A 19,793-nucleotide genomic window follows, 5' to 3' on the forward strand; every position below is an offset into this window, starting at 1 on the left:
CTTCCGGCGAATTGAGAATTTGCATTGATCCTAAGGATCCAAATTGTAATATCATGAGGGAGCATTATCCAATTCCCAAGCGCGAAGAGCTCACATGTGAGATGGCTCGCGCCAAGCTCTTCACCAAACTCGACGCCTCAAAAGGATTCTGGCAAATCCAGCTCGACAAATCCAGCAGGAAACTTTGCACATTTAATACCCCCTTTGGCAGATATTGTTACAACAGGATGCCGTTTGGGATCATATCTGCATCAGAGGTGTTCCATAGGATTATGGAACAAATGATGGAAGGCATTGAAGGTGTTCGCGTCTATGTCGACGACATAATCATTTGGTCCACCACCCCGCAGGAGCATGTCACTTGCCTCCAGCTCGTATTCAAACGTATACGTGAGCATGGCCTCAGCCTTAACAGGGGCAAATGCTCTTTTGGTCAGACGGAACTCAAGATCCTCGGGGACCACATGTCCCAGTTGGGCGTGCGGCCGGATGCGGACAAGGTGGCTGCTATCACAGCTATGAAAACGCCAGAGGACAAGAAGGCGGTCCTCCGATTTCTGGGCATGGTCAATTTTTTAGGGAAGTTCATCCCTAACCTCACCTCTCATACCGCGGCCCTCAGGAACCTGGTCAGGAAGACGACAGACTTCCAATGGCTCCCTGCCCACGAGCGCGAATGGCGAGAACTCAAAACCAAACTCACAACGGCCCCGGTCTTAACTTTCTTTGATCCAGCAAAGGAGACCAAAATTTCGACCGATGCCAGCCAATCCGGCATTGGGGCAGTGCTCCTTCAACGTGATGAGGCCTCATCATGGGCCCCCGTTGCACATGCGTCACGCGCCATGACCCCCACGGAGCAGCGCTACGCGCAGATAGAAAAGGAGTGCCTGGGCCTTCTGACCGGTGTGGTTAAGTTTCACGATTATGTATACGGACTTCCTCAATTCACCGTCGAGACTGACCATCGCCCGCTGGTCAATTTAATACAGAAAGAACGACATGACGCCTCGCCTCCAGCATATTCTTCTCAAGCTCCGGCGATATGACTTCCCACCGGATATACACCCCAGGCAAAGACCTCATCATTTCTGACGCTCTCTCCAGGGCAGTCAACACTCCATGTGACCCAGCGGGATTTGTCTGCCAGGTTGACGTCCATGTGCCTGCCACGGATGAACGCCTCGTCCAAATTCGCCATGAGACAGCGGCTGACCCTTTACTACAGCGTGTCATGCCCTAACAGACGGGTGGCTCAAGGGCCAATGCCCTCAGTTCTATAATGTCAGAGATGATCTGGCGGTAGTAGACGGGGTCCTTCTGAAACTGGACCACATTGTCATCCCGCATAGCATGCGCCAACTTGTCCTGGAACAGCTACACGAGGGCCACCTTGGCGTGGAAAAGTGCCGCCGACGGGCCCGAGAGGCAGTGTACTGGCCTGGCATTAATGAAGACATAGCCAACACAGTGCTCAACTGCCCCACTTGTCAGCGCTTCCAGCCGGCCCAACCACGTGAGACCATGCAGCCCCATGAGTTGGTCACATCACATGGACCAAGATGGGCATCAACCTGTTCCACGCGTTGGGTAGAGACTATGTCCTGATCGTGGACTACTTTTCAAATTACCCGGAGGTGATATGGTTGCACGATATCACATCGACTGCAGTCATTCGTGCCTGTAAGGACACCTTTGCTCGACACGGCATCCCGCTTACGGTTATGTCGGACAATGGCCCCTGCTTCGCCAGCCAGGAATGGTCCAACTTTGCCAGGCGGTACAATTTTGCCAATGTGACATCCAGTCCCCTGTACCCCCAATCCAACGATAAAGCGGAGAAGGGAGTACATATAGTCAAACGGCTCCTCTGCAAGGCTGCCGATGCTGGGTCCAATTTGTACCTCGCCTTGCTGGCGTATCACTCTGCCCCACTGTCCACTGACCTGTCGCCAGCCCAGTTGCTCATGGGTCGTACCCTGAGGACGATGGTGCCGTCCATTCATGTCCCAGACCTCGACCATATTCCGGTCCTTCGCCGGATGCAGCTGTCTCGTGCACAGCACAAGGCGGCTCATGACTCCCGTGCAGCTGATCTCCCTGCTCTGGCTCCAGATGACAACGTCCGCGTCCATCTTCCGGATGGGGGCTGGTCTGCAACCGCTGTTATCCCTCAGCAGGTGGCCCCCCGCTCGTTCCTGGTTCATCTACCGGATGGCTCCATTCTGCGCCACAATCGACATGCCCTTTGTCTCGTTCCACGCTCGCTACGTGATCCTCCACTGTCGCCTCGCCCTCCTGCTGACCCTGCCATGGACTATGCAGTGATCCCCGTCACTCTGCATCCCCCTGACTCTGACGCAGACCAGCCCGCTCCTGAACCGGCGGCTGCCGACCCACCCTTGAGGCGGTCAACCAGAATTCGTCGCCCACCTCAGAGACTTAATTTGTGAACTTTCCGGACTTATAGACTTTCTGAATGTTTTGTCCCTTTGTTTGATCGTTTACCTGGTTTGTATATAGTGTTCATCTCGTCATTCTTGTTGCATACTGTTTCTCTGCACCAGGCACCTTCCCGTGTAAATAGCTTAGTTCTCATGTACTTGGTCCTGTAAATAAGTCTTTCGCACCCCACACGTAGTTAGGGACATTCTCACCATACAATATTTATTGCCACACAGGTACATTCTTTTACAAAAGGGGGGATGTCATAATATACACAAGTATATCATGGTGCAGCCACACACACTGATGGACACACAGTGGGACCAATCAACACACACAACACTGCAGCCAATCACCAGTTAGAGCACACGCACTATAAAGACAGGGGGCATCAGAGTTCCCGCTCATTCGAGCTGCAGCTTCCTAGTAGGACAGAGTTCACAGCCTGCAGCACAGATCTTCACCATGTGCTGAGTGCATCGACTGGTTAGGACAAGGCATAGGTCTTTAGTTCAATCTAATATTGTGTTAACCCACAGTGAAAATATGTTCAACAGTTTCTGACTTAATAAAATAGTGTTGCACCATTTTAAGTGTTGGTGGCCTGTATGTGTTCCATGGATCCAGAGCACCCAACACAACAGTTTTAAGATAGCTTAAGTCAAATTACTTATTTGTCAATTACTTATCTGTTCAATTACTTATTTGCCCATGTCCTTGTTGATTATTCTTTTTGTCTACTGTGTACGTATTGTGTATGTCCCCCTTGGCCACAGAAAAATATTTTCCCATGTACTTCGGTACATGTGACAATAAATTTATCAATCAATCAATAGCTATGGAGAATGCTAGGTCTAGCCCAAAAGTTAAAATTCTAAATTGGAGCAAGGCCAATTTTGATGGTATTAGACGATAACTTTCAAAAGTTGATTGGGGGAGTTTGTTGGCAGGCAAAGTAAGTGGGAGGGTTTTAAAAGTGTGTCAACCAGGATTCATGGTAAACGCATTCCCTTTAGACTGAAGGGAAAGGCTGATAGGATTAGGGAACCTAGATTACTCAGAATATTGAGGCCCTAGTCAAAAAGAAGAAGGGGGCATATGACATGTCTCATGAATTTGTTTGAGTTTTTTGAAGGGGTAACCAAGGAGGTAGATGAGGGCAGTGCAGTCGACATTGTCGATATGGACTTTAGCAAAGCCTTTGACAAGGTACTGCATGGTGAGTTGGTGCATATGGTTAAATCTCATGGGATCCACTGTGAGGTAGCCAATTGGATGCAAAATTGGCTTGACTACAGAAGACAAAGGGTGGTTTGAGAGGGTTGTTTTTCAAACTGGAGGACTATGGCCAGCGGTGTGCCTCAGGGATCCATGTTTTTTGTTATTTATATTAATGATTTGGATGACAATTTAGTGGGCATGGTGAGTGAGGATGCAGCTGATGCCACGTTTGGTGGCTGAGTGGACAGCAAAGAAGGTTATCTAGGATTGCAACGGGATCTTGATCAATTGGGCCAGTGGGTCGAGGAATGGCAGATGGAGTTTTAGATAAATGTGAGGTGATGCATTTTGGTAGATTGAATCGGGGCAGGACCTACTCAGTTAATGGTAGGATGATGGGAAGAGTTATAGAACAAAGAGATCTAGGAGTACAGGTTCATAGCTCCTTGAAAGTGGAGTCACAGGTGGACAGGGTGGCAAAGAAGGCATTAGGCATGCTTTGTTTCATTGGTCAGAACATTGAATACAGGAGTTGGGACGTCTTGTTGAAGTTGTACAAGACATTAATAATGTCACACTTGGAATACTGTGTACAATTCTGTTCACCCTGTTATAGAAAGGATATTTCTAAACTAGAAAGAGTGTAGAAAAGATTTACTAGGGCGCTACCAGGACTTGATGGATTGAGTTATAAGCAGATGCTGGATAGATTGGGTCTTTTTCCCCGAGATCGTAGGAGGCTTAGAGGTGATCTTATAGAGGTCGATAAAATAATGAGAGACACAGATAAGGTACATAGTCAACATCTTTTATCAAAGGTAGGGGAGTTTAAAACTAGAGGGCATAGGTTTAAGTTGAGGGGGGAGAGATACAAAAAGGTTCAGAGGGGCAATCGTTTCACACAAAGGGTGGTAAGTGTCTGGAATGAGCTGCCAGAGGCAGAAGTAGAGGCGGGTACAATTTTGTCTTTTAAAAAGCATTCAGTTATACAGGTAAAATGGGTGTCAATGGATATGAGTCAAATGCAGGCAATTGGGACTAGCTTACTGGTAAAAACTGGGTGGCATGGACAAGTTGGGCCAGAGGACCTGTTTCCATGCTGACGAGAAAAGAAAATCTCCATACAACTGATGGGTTCCCGGCCGACTTCTACAAAAAATTCACACTGGCTTTCGCCCCGCCCCTGCGGGAGATGTTCGCAGACTCACTAGTGAGGGCACATGCCTCCAACGCTAATTCAGGCCACCATATCACTGATACGGAAAAAAGACAAAGACCTGGCAGAATTTGGATCATGCAGGCCCATTTCGCTGCTCAATGTGAATGTGAAAATACTCGCAAAAGTCTTAGAATCATAGAATCCCTACAGTGCAGAAAGAGGCCATTCGGCCCATCGTGTCTACACCAACACTCTCAAAGAGCACTCTACCTAGGGCCACTCCCCAATTCTATCCCTGTAACTCCATAACCCCACCTAACCTTTGGACACTAAGGGACAATTTAACATGGCCAATTCACCTAATCCGCACATCTTTGGATTGTGGGAGGTGTCATGTGAGTGTCCCTTTAAGAAATGTTTTTGTCTTATCACATGGGTTCAGTGATGTCATTGTGTGGGTGGAGCTGGGCTGTGGCTCTGTGAGTTTTTGCTTTTGCTTTGAGTTTGGACTGGTTTGAACTGCACAGGTTGAAAGAAGTGTCTCTCTATCTTAATTTTAAAAGCTGTTTCCAGACTGCGTGGTAACTTAAAAGAGATAAATGCTTTCTGGAAAGAATTCTAATTTGCTGTTTGAAAAGGGGAACAGAGTATCAATAGCAAGTTTTATCCCTGTAAGAATGTCGTGTGCTGGGCCACTTTCTGGTTTTACTTGGATTTTGTTATTGAATTGGAACAGTTAAGGGGGAAATCATTGAGGGTTATACATAGATTACTGTAAACTATGTGGGATCTTTATGGTTGTAGTTGATAAAAATTCTTGCCGTTTGTGTTTATACAAATGTTAACTAAATTCTTAGAATAAAGCTTGTTTTTTTTGAATAAAAGTGCCGAAGAAGTCCATTGAATAACACCTCAAAGACGGGCTCTTGTGCTCATCTTAGCCAAATTCAACAAACAATTGTTGATCAGGTTAACTCCATGATATACTTTGGAGTTTTCTAAACCCTGGCCCATAACAGAGCAAATTGGAGGAAACCCATGCAGACACGGGGAGAAACTGCAAACTCTGCACAGTGACCCGAGGCTGGAATTGAACCTGGGTCCCTGGCGCTGTGAAGCAGCAGTGCTAGCCACTATGCCACCATGCCGCCAAGAATCTGGAGAACTGCATATCAGAGGTGGTCACAGAGGACCAGACAGGCTTTACTAAAGGTAGACAGCTAACTGCGAACATCAGACGGCTGCTGAATGTGATACTGACCCCATCTGGGGAGGGAACACCAGATGTGAACATGGCTAAGATGAGCAGAAAAAGCCTTTGACTGAGATGAGTAGAAGTACCTCATTGAGGTACTAGAGCGGTTTGGCCTGGGGAAAAGGTTCACCTCATGGGTGAAACTCCTGTATATTGCTCCCAAGGCGAGCGCTCGGACCAACACCATCAGCTCTGAATACTTCAAGTTGCACAGAGGCATCAAGCAAGGATGGCCGTTCTCCCCTCTCCTGTTCACACTGACAATTGAATCCCTGGTGATTACCCTGCCGGATGCAAGAGGTTGGAAGGGTATTTGAAGAGGAGTAAGAGAACACAGAGTCTCATTCTATGCAGATGAACTGCTCCTCTACATCTTGGACCTGCAAATCGGCATGAACGAAATCATGACGTTTCTGGAAGAATTTTGGGCCTTCTCGGGCTACAAACGCAACCTGGGAAAAGTGAGGTCTTCCCGTTGAACCCAAGTGGGGAGGGCAGAGCTGGAAGGTCTCCCGTTTAAAATAGTCTGAAACTAATTCCGCTACCTGGGATTCCAGATAGCCCATGATTGGACACAGATGCACAAGTGATATCTGACCAGTCTGGTGGAGGAAGTTAAAAACGACCAACAGAGATGGGATGCACTCCTGCTTTCCCGAGAGGGAAGGGTGCAGATGATTAAGATGAACATACTGGCAAGGTTCCTCTTCCTGTTTAGATCCATACCGATCTTCATCCCCAAGGCCTTTTTCCAAAAAATAGACAAAATGATTATGGCATTTGTGGTGGAGCTGGCCCTCCCGAACTTGCAATACTACCACTGAGCAGCCACAGCTGAGAGAATAAGGGGATGGGTAAAGGAACCAAACATGAAATGGGTAAGGATGGAGGAGTCCTCATGCACGCAAAATTTTATGCTATTTTACCACTGCTTAATCAGCCTGTTGCTGCAACCTTCAGGCAGACCGATCTTTAAAGGACTCTATTTTTGAAACACCATTGCATCGTACATCTATTTTACGTGGATTTTCAGAGGAGATACTTCAGTGCACATACAAATGCAATTAATTTAACTCTGCAGACCATCGGTATCTGCTACAAATTCCTTGCAAGTTCACCACATGGTCACCACTGCATACACAAGATTATAAAGAACAATGTTTTATGATCTGAAGTTACACAGGGTATGTAGCATCCAGGCCAGTGACCTCTCTCCATTTGTGGTGTGGTGAAATACATTAATTGAAACAAAAATCATCATCCATGTGGTACTGTATCTGCACAATTACTTTGAAACAGGACAGGTTTAGCTCTTGTCTATTTTCAGGCTTATAGCTGTCTTTACCTGATCTTCTCAGCCTGCAATGGTGTATGAGACTGGCTGATTATTATTTATTTATTTTCATGGTTTGGTTGGGATGATCATTTTCATGTTTAAGTTTTTCGTATTTTCTATATATTTTGCTTATTTATATACTGTTGTCACATGTGCTCTGGTAGCTGATCAAAACTATCTGCTGATTATTTTTTCATGTGTTTACCTGTTTTTCTGTTCAACCCTTCCCTGGTATCTTTTTTCATTGCTTGACTATATTGATTTAAAGTTTAGTTACATTTTTACTATTTACAAACTCTCCTTTTGTTTCAGAGTTACAATTTATTATTAGTGTCTCTTATTTTAAAAATACACATTGGATACATTGTCATCTCCCCTACATCTCTTATTTTCCGCCTCTCGTCCCCCTTCTGTTCTCTGTCTGTCCCCTCCTCCTCTCATCTCCGTTTCCTCTCCTCCTTTCATTCTTTCCTCTCCTCCCTTCCTTCGCCCTTCATTTTTTCCCCTTTATTTTCTTCCTCTTGAAAGAGGGTGAATGAGAAAGAAAAGGAGTCTGCTAAGTGGTGAGCCATAATGATTGTTATGGCAGGTAACTGAAAAAGGAATGTGTTTCGATATGAGGCTTTTTGTGGGATGAATGCATGTATGGTTTGGGGTAAAGGAGTTCATCCAAATGACGCCTTACAGTGGAAAGAACGCTACACCCAATTGTTTGTATTATCTGTAAGTTATTCAAGCACCTAACACAGTTAACAAAAATAACTCTAAGTGGCATATATGCCTAGTAGGGTGCATTCTTGAAAAACTTGGCTGACTTCTTTTACTTGACTGACCTGGTAAGGTCATTAAACATATTGCAACACTGAGTAGTCACATGCACAATGTTGGAAATCACACTACTGGCTATCTCCTTCAACTTATTTCTTGAAACTCTCCTTGTGCTATAGCTTTTTTCAGTATTTTCCTCCTGACTCCATAAGCCAATGCTTTCCCAGGCTAAAAAGATTATTAGGGTAGTTGCCTTGCGAGCAAAAAAAGGTAGTACGCAATATCCATATGATCTTCAAATCAACTGATATATTTTGAGAAGAACAATTATGGTTTCTGCCTTTAACCTGACATGTTTACTGTCTGTAAATTATCCATTAATTTAATAAACAAGACAGCATAGCAAACATCACAATTGTTTTCAAAATCACACTGCAGCCTCACATTATGGGAGAAATCTAACCAGAATTTTGAAAATTGTCAGGCTCACACAGAAAAAATGGCATGGAACGCTCCAGTTCCAGTTTTCTCAAGGAATCTTAAACCTCTTTGCCAAAGAAAGGAGTAGGCGTGGTTTATGCCGTCACTCTGGAGGGGTCGGCCTCATAGAGCTGTGAAACAGCTCCAAACAGCTTGGGGTATCATCTTTAAAGGGCGCTCCAACCAGGCTGCAGCTGAATGGCCCCGGGCACACATCACAGAGGTCTTGGGGACTCTCCCCACAACTCACCGACATTCATCACAGGCACACACTCCTCCGCCCCCACGAGGACATTCATCGCTGCATTCCCCCTCCCTCAATCTCCACTCTCCCCCCTGCCCACCTATGGGTCCCATTTTGGGAGGAGGTTTACTTCTGTTTCAATTATATTCTAACTATGATGAAAATGCTTTGAAGCTGAATATGGAAAAGGCAGTAAATTCCTTACTTTGAAAAGCACATAAATGGTAACAAACTTGCTTCTGAGTCAGAACGTTCTGGATTCATGGCCCACTCTAGGCCTTGAACACTAAAGGCAAGGCTGACAATCCAGTGCAGTACTGGGGGAGAGCTGCACTGTCAGAGGTGCCACCTTTTTGATGAGGTATTACACTGAGGACCCATCTACCAGCTAAAATAGATGGAAACGATCCTATGGCACAATTTCGAAAATCAAGGGAGTTAGCCCCACTGTCTTGACCAATATGTATCCCTTAACCGACTTCACAAAAACAGATTGTCTGCATGTATTACATTGCTGTTTTGCTGGAGGTTTGCTGAGTGCAACTGAGTTTTAATATTTTAATAATCTTTATTGTCACAAGTAAGCTTACATTAACTCTGCAATGAAGTTACTGTTAAAAGCCCCTCATCGCCACACTCCAGTGCCTGTTTGGGTACATTGAGAGAGAATTCAGAATGTCCAATTCACCTAACAAGCACGTCTTTCGGAACATGTGGGAGGAAACCCACGCAGACACAGGGAGAACGTGCAGACTCCGCACAGACAGGGACCCAAGCCGGCAATCGAACCTGAGACCCTGGCGCTGTGAAGCAACAGTGCTAACCACTGTGCTGCCGTGCTGCCCTTGTCACATTGTCATGTTTCCTACGTTACAACGTTTCCTACATTACAACATTGACTAGACTTCAGAAGTATTTCATTGGTTGTCAAGCATTTTAAGACTCTCAATTAGAAAATATAAATGTCCTCAGAGTGGCAATCTCCAGAGGATTGCCACTCTGGATGAATTTACCCCCATTATAATTCCAAAGCCCCGGTCTCACTCAGGCTGTGTCAGGCAGAAGCAGTGAATTGTTCCCCCGCTGCACTGGTGTGCAGTAACTGGGGCACAGAGAGGTAAGACACCCCCCCTTTTATGGCACTAGCTGCGGTACAGGAAGTGTTTAAAGGGACAATTTAAAGGGAGAAAATAAATGTCAAATGTTGATGGTTCAGGCAATCGGGGTAAGGGGAAGATGGGATGGAGGACACCGGAAGAGAGGCTGGGAGGCATGGAAGGGGCTGTGGGGGTGGGAGACCGGGAGATGGGGCAGGGAGGAGAGACTGGGGGGGGGGAGATGGGGGGCAGAGAGTGGGGAGGAGTAGATAGTGGGGGGGGGGGCAGAGAGTGGTGGTGGGCAGAGAGTGTGGGGGGCAGAGAGTGGGGGGGGCAGAATGTGGGGGGGAATGACTGGGAGGGGGAGACTGGGGAGGGGAGAGAGTGGGGGGAAGTGACTGGGAGGGGGAGACTGGGGGAGGGGAGAGAGACTGGGGGGGGAGAGACTGGAGGGAGGGACTGGGGGGGGAGAGACTGTGGGGAGAGAAAGGGGGGCAGGGAGATGGGTGTGGGGGAGACCGGATGTGGGGCTGGGTGGGGAGGGAGACCAGGAGAGACTGGGGGGGGGAGGAGACGCGGGGGGGGGGGAATAGACTGGGAGGCAGGAGGGGGGAATAGACTGGGAGGGGGCAGGGTGGACTAGAGGGGAAGGGATGGGGCAGGCTGGAGGGTAGGGGGCAGGGTGGACTGGGCAGGGGCGGGGGTGTGAGAAGGGTTAGACAGGAGGGGATGGGGATCGGACCAAGGTGGGGGAGGAATGGTGTCTGGTCAGGCTGAAGGCGGAGCAGGCCTGGCGTGTCTCCTGATGTGTGTGTGTGTGGTGGGGTGTCTGTGTGTGTGTGCGTGCGGGGTGGTGGTGGTGAGGTCCTGTGCAAGGCTGGGTCTGGGTTTTTTAAGTAGTTACTCTGGAAGGAGAACTGATTATTTTTCTTCTAACTCAGAGTAACTCTCAGGGTAAAACTGGCAGAACCATCCGTAGTCAGCGAAATCGTTTCTGGAGGATGGTTCCCAGCCCAACACAATCGTCCAGAGGAAGTTAGTCCTTCTGGGCAATTGCCCAGGAAACACTTAAGTGGGAACTTCCTAGACGGATTCCTCAGCGCATTATTGGGGTATCCCCCAAATGCGAGCCTGGGCAACCAGGAATGAGTCCAACCGTTTCCATGGAAGTGTACCTTCAATTTCGTATGGCATTCCTCCACCTTTTTTGTAGCATCAGTTTTCGCTGTTTGGACATACTTTGACGATAATTGGTTGGCCTATATCACACTGCCTATATCAATGGTTCAGCTGCAGGTCTCGGAACTAGAATGGTCGCAAGTCCCGATTGTTTCCCGGCACAGTTTCATACTTAATTGTCACTTACAGCCAGTTGCAACATTTAACATCTGACATTTAAAATTCTGACATGACTTGTTACGGTGAAACAAAATATTTTAAAAAACATTTTCGATGGACGGTGACCGTCCCCTCGGGCTTTAAGGAATGATCGCATCTCCTCATCATACAGTCCCGGCAAACATTGCATAAGGCTGATACATTAAATAATTCCAGTGATTTCTCACCGGGCAGCACATTTCTTGCAGATGTTTTTACACGTTTGGTGAAATGCTGTTTTCACTGATTGTATCATCTTTATTCTTCAGTTTCGCATGTTGCAATCATAACTTGGGAACCATAGTCGTCGATTAATATAAGCCGAATATCAGTCTTCTCAATTTGTCAAACATAACGCGCGACATCACAAAGCAATTCAGTGTTGGACATGTTGTTGTTGGCGCTACAAATGGACACGGTGTGCATTGGCTGCAGAAACGTTGAAAAAAGTTGTTACTCTCATTTTAGAATTTCAAAATATCCCTTACAGCCTCTTGTGTACGAGCGGTGTAAAATACAAACCGTTTTGCAGTTCTTATATCGACCTGCATGCAATATTTGCACTGTAATTTCGAATTTAAATTAACAAATGTTCGCTAAAAGGCTGTGCTTGGCATTGTCAGGAAAATTGCACTGCATGTCTGTATTGTTGATGGTCTCGCAGTTGCTTAGTGTATCAAGCCAATATAATTGCCATTTCCTCACGTTTTTTACTGGAAAGATTTATTGTTTTAGGAAATCACCTTTAACATTTTCGGTTAATTGGCTACTATTTATCCACAAATGTATATTTCTGAATGAGGTGCCGAAGGACCATACACATCACAAGATACTTATTGAGACGACCTACAGCTCGTCATGTTATTGTGGAACATTTTCCTTCGCTGTTTACATTTCTTTTGAGTTACTGACCGAACGAACTCTTATTTCACTTGTTCGCACAAAACCTTCTGACGCCCGCGTTACAAATGCTCGCCTGTGTCCATATTAAATGTGTCGGAAAGTTTGGCGAACTCCTGTTTTTCCTTCTCACTACACCCCTTTATGAATGACCTTTCTGTCTGCCTTTGCGGACAGCCCTCTCCTGCTCAGCGGGGGGGGGGGGGGGGGCAGCAGCAGCAGCAGCACTGGGATGTTACCCAGAAGCCAAAAGCTTGCGTGTTTTCCGCTGGTGCTTGATGCGTTGCAAAGAGTTCCTCAGCGTGTACGGCGCGCGTGCACACGCATACATGCACGAGCCGCGCGTGCACGGTATCCGCCTTTGTTTCCATTGGCATCATGAGCATGCTCAAAAGTCGGCAGCGGGTGACACCTGGCAGTAAATAAATAACCCCCCCCCCCCCCCCCCCGATGTGCTGAGCCTGGGAGTGAGGAGAGTCAGCAGCCCTGCTCTCGAGATGCCGCACTCGGATTGCCGATTGAAGGCGGGCTGGTGCCGAGCAGGCGAAGCTCGCCACCCGGGCGAGGCGCGCGCTAGCCCCTGGGTCCGTGCGCGTGCCTCCCGGGGCGGGGCGGGACAAGAGGGGTGGGACGGGCGGGGCGGAGGCGCAGAGCGGAGACTCGCTCTGATGCAAGTCAGTCAGTCAGAGTGAGTGAGCTGGGCGGTTTCCTGTGTTTGTGTGTCTCAGGGAGTGGAGAGCTGGGAGCAGAAGCTGCTGCCACTTTGAGTATGGCATAAAGAGAAGGAAGCAACTTCCCAAAGCTCGTAAATGCACGAGTCGTACCCGATAAGGACCGGACAGAAGAACATTTGTCATAAATTTAACGAAAATGGCGAACGACTCTCCTGCTAAAAGTCTAGTGGAGATAGATCTCTCCTCTTTGCGGGTGAGTATAGGCTTGGCTTTGAAGGAGGAGAAAAACAGTTTTGCAGAAAGACAATGTGAACTCTCTAGACGGAAACGGACAAATGTGTACATTCTCACAGAAGAGTGAAGTCGTTGCGTTAAAAATCAGCCAGTTGTCAGAATTTTTTTTGTAGTTTGTTAGGTTTTGATGGGAAGAACAGAGGCAGTTGAGAGCTTTCTTTGTTTGTGCATGTATTGGCATGTGCCTGGAAATAGGGCGCAACAGCTGCATTTCACCATGATCCGGCAAGATCAGATTTGGGATTTACAATATAATTACATCTCGAAAAAACATTTCTTTTCAGGACCCAGCGGGCATATTTGAATTGGTTGAAGTGGTCGGAAACGGCACATATGGGCAAGTGTACAAGGTTTGTGTAATTTATTTAATTTCTGTGTCCCATTCCAAGGGTTATCTCCTATGTGTGCGTGCAGTTGTAACCGTACTTATTCCAACGGACTACAATTCTATGAATTGTGAAATCTAAATTCTGTTTTGCAGTATTAAGGATTGATTAGATATGTAGTTGGCAATGATTTCAGGGTGGTGTATCTGTGCAGGCACACAATTATGAGCAGGATTTGAAGTGTGAAGTTCCTTAATTCTGTTACAACTGGGTTGAGGTGTTCGTTTGAAACGAACTCTAGGACTAATATCTGATCCAACATGTTCACAAGTAATTCTAAATTGAAGCATCACTCGAGTGAAGAGTTTCCACTCTAGAGGTAATATTTGCTTCATTTATTCTTGGGTTTCCAGTATGGTACCTGATGTGGTCAAATTCAGTGATTTTTTTTATCCCCTTCCTCCAGAACAGCAATGATTCTTAGTACATCTACTGCAAGCTCATGTTGATCTGGGCGTACCAGCCAGCTGGATCGCTTGAAACGAAGCAAGCCCTTTGTTGATCATCCATGCTCGTACCAATTACTTCACTCTATTGGGCCATTGCCACCACAGCTCAAGCCATAAGGAAAGTGGGGTGCACAGCATATTTTTAATGTTGCTTTGTGTACATTCATAAGTTATGGAAGCAAAACATTTATCATGTATTCCTTTTACCATTCAACCTATGTCACACATTCATAGTGTAATTTTACCGAAAATGATAAGGGGGAAAGGAAGTCGAGGAATATGGTTATTAAAGCTTCTTGTCTAATGTTAATCAGATTCACTGGCACAAACCTAATGCCAAATCTGATGTGAAAAGAGTTATTGCACTGACCTGTTTGAGTGAAAAGGTGGCTTTGTTTTTGATTATTTTTTTTTGCTAACAGTCTTTTTTATTTGAAACTTAAAAGGTTTGATTTTGCTTCTATTGGATGTCTAGGCAACTTGGTATCCATTTCTATTCAGAAGTGACATGGGAGACACCCTGAATGAATTTTAAGCAGTTGCTGTCCAGATCTTGTTTTTTTTAACAGTGCATGGGAGATTTTTCAATTGTTAAGGTTTTTGCAGATTGTTGAAAAAGCAGTCTTTTGGGAGGGTTCAATAAGAAGAGGGTTTTCTTACATCACAGCTATCGCGGTTTTCATTTTTTCAGTCTTTTTACAACACGTGCGTTTAACTTTTTGGCATCTATTATGACAAACTTGCAAAAATATGTTTTTCAATATCTTTATGCTGAATTACGATTCAGTTCCTGAATCTACAGAATATGTAGTGCAAATCAAAACCAAAATGATACTTATGACACCTTGTATTTATTATTATAAAGTAAACGATTATAAAGTAAACGCAGAAGTAATATTTTAGGGGTGATTTGGAAATTCAAGAGTGCTAAATACATGTAGTTTTTTTTTTTCACCATTTCCTCACAGCTGACCAATTTCACTTGAATTCTATGTTTATATTTAATCAGACTTTTATTTGATAGAGCACAGTGGATGAACATTTCAGCTTAGATTTTCTTTCATCCAAAGTCATTGACTTCTAGAAAGTGTTTAATGGGTGCTGACAGCGATGTAATACCCCATGTCTGAACCTCTCAAAAGTAATGTTATTGTGGGCATTGCAACAGAGTCCGATCTCTGTCTGTCTGTAACTATCGCTGTGTGCATTTTCAAGACCGTGTCACTGAAAAAGAGCAACATCAGAAATCTTGGTTGATTTTCCTCTACTCTCCAATGTAGAGTTGGTGAACTCAACTATAAAATTCAGGCCCATCTTGGACATTAAATTGAATTTGACACCTCACTAGTGGTGCCACACTGGGCAATCTGTTTTTATCCATAATGCACATTACTTCAGTATTAAATTCATGCTGAAGGTGCAATAGACGAGGAAGGACTAACTTGATTTCCACTTTCATGCTCTACGCAAGTGGACTGGCACTTCAGAAAACCTAGCTTGGAGAAATATTCCCATTGAATGCCATTGCGCAGGTTACATGAAGACTTGTTTGGTACAAAACATGCTTTGATGTTTTGTACAAAAGATCCTCCCATTTTGATCTTTCTATAACTCTACATTGTACTTTTGCCAATAAAAAGCATTTTGAACATAGCATTATTTTACAAGCCTCCATGCACTAGTCTGCCAAACTGCTTAAGAATTTTTTGTGTTGCCTTTTTGAATTAAAATCTATCCTTCATGGGGCATTGAGAAATTTTGACCCCTGCATATTGTCCTTCTTGGGTATAATCTCACAATTCTATATTTAGTAGACTAATTAAAAACCCTATGCCAGGTATACATTTTCTATTGTTTACTTTTGATTTGTCAGCTTCAAAGGATTGATGGGAGACTTCAGTAGTCAAACTTAATGCATCAGTTTAGCTTGTTTCTATGCATTAACTGCTGTAACCATGGCATGAAGCAATCCAATCTCCAGTATATTTATATTGTTAAAAGCTAGGTGTTTAACTTCAATGAATAGTGCCACAAATCAATAGCATTCTCAACACCCCCACAGTTCAGTTTGTACAATTTTCCCCCCTTTTCACCACCTCCCCGTGACAAACAATTCCTCACATTGTCATGAACAGTCTCCACTGTATCTCAAAGCCCTCTGCTGATCCCCTCAACTTGAACTTGATCTTTTCCAGCTGAAGGAAATCGAACAGGTCTCCCAGCCAGGCCCCCCAATGCCAATCCAGCAATATTCTTTGCCAGGCAATTAGAGAGGTGAAAACCACAACATCGGCCCTCTTCGCCTCCATCAGCTCCGGCATTTCTGACACCCTAAAGATTGCCATCATTGGGTCTGGCCTGACCTCTACCCCCACAATCTTCGATAACATCCTGAATACCGCCTCCCAGTATCTCTCCAAGTTCTCACAGCCCCAGAACATTTGCACATGGTTCGCTGGCCCTCGCTCACACTTGTCTGCCACCCCCTGGAAGAAGCCACTCATCCTCGCCCGGGTCATATCCACCACCTTGAATTGAATCAAGCTCATCCTCACGCACAAGAAGGTTGAATTTACCCTACGCATTGCCTCACTCCACAATCTCCATCCTATCTCTCTCTCTCTCTCTCTCTCTCTCTCTCTCTCTCTCTCTCTCTCTCTCTCTCTCTCTCTCTCTCTCTCTCTCCCTCTCTCTCTCTCTCTCTCTCTCTCTCTCTTCTCTCTCTCTCTCTCTCTCTCTCTCTCTCTCTCTCTCTCTCATCTCTCTCTCTCTCTCTCTCTCTCTCTCTCTTTCCCCCCCCCCCCCCCCCCCAAACTCCACCAAGTTATTCTTGTTCCCCCAGACAACCATATAAATCGCCAATCTTGCCTTCCCCCTCCACATTCTGGAGCATCAGCTGCTCCAACAGGGTATATACTCCGGCAGCTTGTGAATCCCACTCTGTTCCTTCCGCGCAAAATCCCTCACTTACCTGAATTCACTTCCCCTCGGCAACTCCAAACGTCTCCCACAGCTCCTCCCGGCCTGCAAACGTCTCTTCCAAGAACAAATCCCTCGCCCTCCCCAGCCCCATCTCCCTCCACTTCCTATACCTGCCATCCATCTCCCCTGGCTTAAACCTGTTATTTGCACACAACTGTGTCAGCACTGACATCCCCATCATCCTAAAGAGACTCCTCAACTGGTTCCACACCTGATCGCTGACTGTACCACCGGGCCGCTCAGTGCATACCTCCCTGATGCCAGCGGAGGCGATGTCGTCACCATGTCCCTCAAGCTTGTCCCCCTAGAGGACTCCTCCATCCTAACCCACTCTACACTCCCCCTCCCGCCACCATTTCACCTTTGGGCAGTCCCAGGTTCGATTCCCGGCTTGGGTCACTGTCTGTGCGGAGTCTCCCCGTGTCTGCATGGGTTTCCTCCGGGTACTCCGGTTTCCTCCCACAGTCCAAAGATGTGCAGGTTAGGTGGATTGGCCATGTGCCAAATTGCCCTTGGTGCCATAAAGGTTAGGTGTGGTTACTAGTTTCCGGGGCTAGTGTGGGCTTGGGTAGGATGTGCTTTCCAAGGGCCGGTGCAGACTCGATGGGCCGAATGGCCATCTTCTGCACTGTAAATTCTACAATTCTTCTCCACATTCTCTGCCCAGTAGCAATGCAGCAGGTTCGGGAGTGCCAGCTCCCCTTTCTGCCTCCGTACCTTCCCCACCCGTACAAACTCCGAGATCACAGCCTCCAATTTCTTGAAAAAAGCCTTGGGGATAAAGATAGCGAGGGTCTGGAATACAAACAAGAATCATGGCAGCACATTCATCTTAACCACCTGACCCTCCCCGTAAAATCCTCCCATAACCACCTCCATCAACATTGTCAGATTCCACTTGTGAGTCATCGCCCACTTCCCCATCACCCGGACCCCCAAATACCTAAACCTATCTCTACCACGAATGACAACGCCCCTAGGTTGGCCTCTAGCCTGCCGCATTCATTGGACACCTCATTCTTCTTGACATTTAACTTGTATCCCGATAAGGCTCTAAACCTCTTCAGTGTGTCCATAATTCTCCCCATGCTCTACAGCGTGTCCGACACAAACAGCAGCAGGTTGTCCACATACAGTGACACCTGGTGTTCCCTCCTACCCTCACAATTCCCTGCTACTCCACTGACCCCCTATGGGCCATTGCTAAGGGCTCTATCGCCAACATCAGCGACGACAATGGACACCCCTGCCATGTTCCCTTCTGCAACTCAAAGCTCCATGAACTCATCTCATTTGTCAGTAAACTCGCTAATGGTGCTGCATATAACAGATGCATCCATGTCACAAACTTCGGGCCAAACTCAAACCTTCCCAAGATCTCTAACAGATACCTCCATTTAACCCCGAAAGCCTTCTCCGCATCCATAGAGACCACTACCTCTGGTACCCACCCTGCCGATGGGGGTCATAATCATGTTTAACAGCCTCCTGTTACGAGCCTCCAGTCTCACTGGAACGAAGGAGGTTGAGGGGCGACCTGATAGAGGTATACAAAATTGAGGGGCATAGACAGAGTGGATAGTCAGAGGCTTTTCCCCAGGGTAGAGGGGTCAATTACTAGGGGGCATAGGTTTAAGGTGAGAGAGGCAAGGTTTAGAGTAGATGTACGAGGCAAGTTTTTTTACGCAGAGGGTAGTGGGTGCCTGGAACTCACTACCGGAGGAGGTAGTGGAAGCAGGGACGATAGGGACATTTAAGGGGCATCTTGACAAATATATGACTAGGATGGGAATAGAAGGATACGGACCCAGGAAGTGTAGAAGATTGTAGTTTAGTCGGGCAGCATGGTCGGCACGGGCTTGGAGGGCCGAAGGGCCTGTTCCTGTGCTGTACATTTCTTTGTTCTTTGTTCCTGCTTTTACTGGAGAGCTGCCTGCCCTTTATGAAGCCCGTTTGGTCCTCAGCGACCACTCCTGTGACACGCTCCTCCCTGCCACTAACTTGGCCAATACTTTCATATCCATGTTTAACAGTGAAATGATCTGTATGACCCACACTCCAGCAGGTCATTCCCCTTCTTCAGAATGAACGTAATTGACGTCTATGTCAAAGTCTCCAGCAGCTCCCCCTTTTCCAGTGCCTCGCTAAACATCCCCCAGCAAATGTGGTGCCAAATCCATCACAAACTCCTTGTAGAACTCTGCCGGGTAGACGCCTGGCTCCGGGGCCTTCACCGATTTCACCTCCCTTTTGCTATCCATCACCTTCCTGAGCCCTAACAGCTCTTCCAGTGCCTGCCTCCTCTCTTCATCTAGCCTTGGGAACTCCAACCCATCCAAAAATCGGTCCATATCTCATTCCTCACTGCCAGGCTCGACCCTGTACAGCCTCTTCTAATACTCCCTAAATGCCCCGTTGATTTTCCCCCTTCCTGTCCGCACCCACAGAATTTCCCTAGACACGGACTGCCTCCAAAGCTGGTGGGCCAGCATGCGGCTCGCCTTCTCTCCATATTCGTATTGCACCCACCCACGCTCGCTGCAACTGCCACACTGCCTTCCCCGTCGTCAGCCTGTCAAACTGCCCCTTTTAACTTTGTCTCTGCCAACGCCTCCTTGGTGGGAGCTCTCGAATATTTCTTATCCACCTCGACTATCTTTTCCAACAACCATCCACACTAGTACCTCCTCCTCCTGTCCCTGTGTGCCTTGAATGAGAGAACCCCG

The 19,793-nt window shown here is 46.6% G+C and overlaps 1 protein-coding gene across 5 annotated transcripts in view; it reads left to right on the plus strand.

The window, feature by feature from the left end:
* The first annotated feature begins 12,949 nt into the window (after nucleotides 1-12,949).
* Nucleotides 12,950-19,793, plus strand: part of LOC140391768 (mitogen-activated protein kinase kinase kinase kinase 4) — a 525,483-nt gene continuing 518,639 nt past the window's right edge. For 4 of the 5 annotated variants that reach the window (XM_072476619.1, XM_072476621.1, XM_072476623.1 and 1 more), the window contains exons 1-2: nucleotides 12,951-13,209; nucleotides 13,535-13,600. In XM_072476619.1, the coding sequence (XP_072332720.1) occupies nucleotides 13,153-13,209; nucleotides 13,535-13,600 (123 nt within the window). In that variant the 5' untranslated portion in view covers nucleotides 12,951-13,152. Of the gene's footprint in view, nucleotides 13,210-13,534; nucleotides 13,601-19,793 lie in introns of all 5 variants that reach the window. The other variant, XM_072476624.1, reaches the window with a different exon arrangement.

Source organism: Scyliorhinus torazame, chromosome 15 (assembly GCF_047496885.1).
Source record: "Scyliorhinus torazame isolate Kashiwa2021f chromosome 15, sScyTor2.1, whole genome shotgun sequence".
Lineage (NCBI taxonomy): Eukaryota > Metazoa > Chordata > Chondrichthyes > Carcharhiniformes > Scyliorhinidae > Scyliorhinus > Scyliorhinus torazame.